The sequence below is a fragment of the Otolemur garnettii genome, unplaced genomic scaffold (genome assembly GCF_000181295.1).
Source record: "Otolemur garnettii isolate 467f Iridium unplaced genomic scaffold, OtoGar3 scaffold00108, whole genome shotgun sequence".
NCBI lineage: Eukaryota > Metazoa > Chordata > Mammalia > Primates > Galagidae > Otolemur > Otolemur garnettii.
Window position 1 is genome coordinate 928,015 of NW_003852503.1, and position 4,896 is coordinate 932,910.

The 4,896-nt window shown below is 38.5% G+C and overlaps 1 protein-coding gene across 1 annotated transcript in view; it reads left to right on the top strand.

Moving 5' to 3' along the window:
- Positions 1-4,896, top strand: part of STT3A (STT3A, catalytic subunit of the oligosaccharyltransferase complex) — a 29,264-nt gene that overhangs the window by 17,578 nt on the left and 6,790 nt on the right. Inside the window, exons 12-16 of the mRNA XM_012809586.2 lie at positions 908-999; positions 2,186-2,341; positions 2,566-2,754; positions 4,205-4,321; positions 4,439-4,541. Of these exons, the coding sequence (XP_012665040.1) occupies positions 908-999; positions 2,186-2,341; positions 2,566-2,754; positions 4,205-4,321; positions 4,439-4,541 (657 nt within the window). The remainder of the gene's footprint in view (positions 1-907; positions 1,000-2,185; positions 2,342-2,565; positions 2,755-4,204; positions 4,322-4,438; positions 4,542-4,896) is intronic.

Here is a 4,896-nt window from a genome sequence, read left to right on the forward strand (position 1 = left end):
AAAAAAACCAAAACATATTGAATGGAGGGTTGACCCTTAAAAAACTTTATTCAATACTGGAGTTAAGGTTGGGTTTGGAGGCTCATGCCAGTAATCCTAGCACTCTGGGAGGCTAAGGTAGATGGACTGCTTAGCTCAGGAATTTGAGGCCAACCTGAGTGAGACCCTGTCTCTACTAAAAATAAACAAAAACTAGCCCAGCATCGAAGTGGGTGCCTGTAGTTCTGGCTACTTGGGAAGCTGAGGCAGGAGGATCTCTTGAGCCCAGGAGTTTGAGGTTGTGAGCTCTGACTCCATGGCACTCTACCAAGGGTGAGACTCTGTCTCAAAAAAAATTATTAGAGTTACTAAATTCTAATGTTACCCAGCTTTCTATCCATCTCAAAGCTGTTTGATGTACTATAACATTAAACATCAACTGTTAACATTTAGATATATGTTCTATGTATTTACTGGATAAGAAAGAGATCAATAGGAGTTTTTCTCTTGATTTTATTTTTTAATTCATGAAGAATCAATTTCTCTCCTATTTAGTATTATTTTATAGAAATATTTTAGGTATATTATTTTTTAGTTTTTCTTTTTAAGTACAGAGATTTATCAAGATGTATAAGAAGGCAAATAGTCCATAACTGCATGCAGCAATATTTTAATTCATTATTCTATTTTATAAATATACGATAATGAACTAGATCCTTATTGTTGGACATTTCGGTTGTTTCTGATTTTTTGCTGTTTTAAAGAGTGTTGTAGTGGAACATCTTTGCACATTTCTATGATAAATTCTTGGAAGTGGAATTGCTGGGTTCAATGTGTGGACTCATTCAGTCATATAATGAAGATACTTTCCCTTCTAGGTTTCTACCTTTAGGACTCAGCTGCTTACTTGTCTTTCCCTCTTTTGCAGTTGGCCTCTATTACTGCTTTAGCAACCTGTCTGATGCCCGGATTTTTATCATCATGTATGGTGTGACCAGCATGTACTTTTCAGCTGTAATGGTGAGGAATGCCCTCAATCCTAACAAACTTCTTCGCTCCTAACTCAGGTGCTCTGTTTTTTCTACCTGGCAGGATTCAGAAAGTACTGGTAATTGTGCAGATGTTTGCCTCTGAAGATTTGAGGGACTGAATTGTAAAGCTGCTTATTGTTGTTGATCCTTCCTAGGAATGTATGAGACACTTAAATGTTCTGATTGTAGGGTCCAACTTTTTTGGATTCATAACCTTTTGTAAGAGAGGCACTTTTATACTTTGTTGGAGAATCATAAAATGTTCTGATTGTAGGGTCCAACTTTCTTGGATTCATAATCTTTTGTAAGAGAGGCACTTTTATACTTTGTTGGAGAATCATATTCTTTGTTGGAAAATAAGATCCTAGGTCTTAAAAAGGAGATGAAGGGCTGGGCTTGGTCACTTGTACCTGCAATCCCAGTATTTTGGGAGGCCAAGGGAGGAGGATTGCTTGAGCCCAGGAGTTTGAGGTTACACTGAGTTCCCACCACTATACTCCAGCCTGGGTGACAAAGTCTGTTCTTATCTCTAAAAAAATAAAAGTAAAAAAGGAGATTTTTGTTTTGTTTGTTTTTTTCTTGAAAGCTTGGGAGGATTATTAAAAGAGAGGAGAGATTTTATATATTGTAATAAAACAGTATTTCTCACAGTTTTTGGATCCCAAACCATAGTTAAGTATATTTTAGGCTAGGTGTGGTAGCTCACACCTATAATCCTAGCACTCCAGGAGGCTGAGGTGGGAGGATCACTTGAACTAAAGAGTTTGAGACCAGCCTGAGCAAGAGCAAGACCCTGTCTCTACCATTTAGCCAGGTGTCCATGGTGGGCACCTGTAGTCCTAGCTACTCAGAAGGCTGAGGCAGGAGGATTACTTGAACCCAGGAATTTGAGGTTGCTGTGAGCTAGGTGATGTTCTGGCATGTTAGCCTGGGTAATAGAGTGAAACGCTGGTTCAAAAAAAAAAAATGTGTGATATATATTATATCATATCATTATGTAATACACACATACTTAAGTACATATATATAACCAAAACAAAGTTTAAGAAATACACACTTTTATTAGACACTTTCATGGAAGAGTTATGTTTGATAAAAATGTCTTGGTCTAATAGGTTGAAATTTATAATTTATAAAATACTGATTGGACTGATGATACTTCCTATCTCTGTTAGGTGCGTCTGATGCTGGTGTTGGCGCCTGTTATGTGCATTCTTTCCGGCATTGGAGTCTCCCAGGTGCTGTCCACCTATATGAAGAATCTGGACATAAGTCGTCCAGACAAGAAGAGCAAGAAGCAACAGGATTCTACCTACCCTATTAAGAATGAAGTGAGAATTAACACTAAGAAAAGGCTTGGGGAACTGTGTATGTGTATATGTGCATTCACGTGCACATGTGGGAGAGTAGAGTACTGTCACAAGTGGTCAGAGTCAACTCATACCGCCCCGGAGTTATTTTGATTCTTGTCATCTACGTTATTGACTATGTAGAAGAAGCTGCCCTGTGATGTGTACCTTTAGTTTGGTTCACTACACAATTCTTCCTTATTTAGGTGGCAAGCGGAATGATACTGGTCATGGCTTTCTTTCTCATCACCTACACCTTTCATTCAACCTGGGTGACCAGTGAAGCTTATTCTTCTCCTTCCATCGTGCTGTCTGCCCGAGGTGGGGATGGCAGTAGGATCATTTTTGATGACTTCAGAGAAGCATATTACTGGCTTCGTCACAATACACCAGAGGTGAAGATTTGAGAGGAGTGGGATTGTGGGGCGGGGTGAAGGGGAAGGCATTTGATGTTACTGTGAATCACATAGCTTTTAGATGTATGGAAAGCTTAGTAAAATTGGAACTTTGGAACCCTAGACTTTTGAATGAGCCTGAAAAGTCAACCTCCATTCAATTCAGAGATTTCTTTTACAGTGACACTGGTAATTATTCAGACTTTGCTTGGAAACTTTTATTGACATGGTGATTTTAACATGAGGTAGACCAACCAGTTTTAAAAGAAGAAAAATGTCATACATGTTCAATGTAGAAAAAACAGAAGTTAAAAGCAAGAAAAAAGCTATAACAAATCTTATATAAAGTGATCACCTAATGATAACTGCTTTTTACATTTTAGTTTGTAACTTTTGAGGATCTAAAGTTATTTTCTTTAAATTTCTGAATCAAATTCATTTGAAGTCAAAACTTTAAGAATCAGTTAATCATTGTCTGTCATATCCCTTGATATGTGTTTCCATCTCATCTTTTTGAGACATAGTCTTATTTTGTCATCCTTGGTAGAATGCCATGGCGTCATAACTCACAGCAAGCTCAAACTTTTGGAGTCAAGTGATTCTCTTACCTTAGCTTCCTAAGTAGCTGAGACTCAGGTGCCCACCACAATACCCGGCTTTTTTTAGAGAGGGCATCTTGCTCTGGTCTCAAACTCCTGAGCTCAGGCAATCCACCTGCCTTGGCATCCCAGAGTACTAGGATTATAGGCATGAGCCACCGTGCCTAACCCTCATCTTTATTTTTATTTATTTATTTATTTAATCATTATTTTTTTGAGACAGAGTTTTGCTCTGCCTCCTGGGCTAGAGTGCCTTGGCCTCAGTGTAGCCTACACCAACCTCAAATCCTTGGGCCCAAGCAGTCCTTCTGCATCAGCTTCATGAGTAGCTAGTACTACCGGTGTGTGCTACCACACCTGGCTAATTTTTCTAGTTTTAGTAGAGACAGGGTCTTGGTCTTGCTCAGGCTAGTCTTGAACTCCTGATGTCAAGTGATCCTCCTGTCTCTGCCTCCCAGGGTGAAACCTCATCTTTATAATAACTAATTTTTGTGCTAATATTAAAAGGTTATTTATTTAATAAAATTATCTAATGGTGCTAGGGAACTCGGTTATATTACACAGTTTGTCACATCTTCTACCCCATTATGCTTGTTTTGTATAAGGTGATCTGAGATTGAAGTGTTGAGAATATTGGAATATATGTAATTTGTGCTGAGATTTCATGATTACATATGAATGCAGGACCGGTTGCCAATACATTTTCTGGTTAGGCGTGCAAGAAACTGCATGGACAAATTGATTAGCCAGGCTTCAATTCTGTCAGACCGGAGATGCCTTTCCATCCCTTCTTTTACATTTGATTTTTAGAGGCAGTGAGAAGCTTTTATTTCAATTTCCTATTCTTTCAGGATGCAAAGGTCATGTCGTGGTGGGATTATGGCTACCAGATTACAGCTATGGCAAATCGGACCATTTTAGTGGATAATAACACATGGAATAATACCCATATTTCTCGAGTAGGGCAGGTAAGGTGAAGGGCCCTTTGAGTGTTTGATGTGCAAGGTCTAGTGGGAAATATGTCTCTATGAAATGATCATATGACTTGTGATTTTGCTCTGAGAATTATGCATTTGTTCTTCTAGGCCATGGCATCTACAGAGGAAAAAGCTTATGAGATCATGAGGGAGCTTGATGTCAGCTATGTGCTGGTCATTTTTGGAGGCCTCACTGGGTATTCCTCTGATGGTAATGTGCTTGATTCTATCCTAGCTGCTGGGTATAGATTCTAAGAAAACTAGATGAATCTTCAACTTTTCTGTCCTTTTATGAATATCTTACTAAGGTATTTTTCTTATATGCGAAGAAGTTCCTAAGTATTTACAAGTCAGGGTTTGGATGTCTTGATTTAAAACATTTATTTTTGCAACAAATAGGAAATAAATGTAATAATTCTCATATACGTGTAGTATGCTATGATTATCTAAAGACATAGGAATAGTTTCATAACCAGTAAAACAAACAACATGAGGCTGAGGCTCACGAAAATGTTTTAAGAATTAGGATTTTTGGCTCGGCGCCTGTGGCTCAAGCGGCTCAGGCG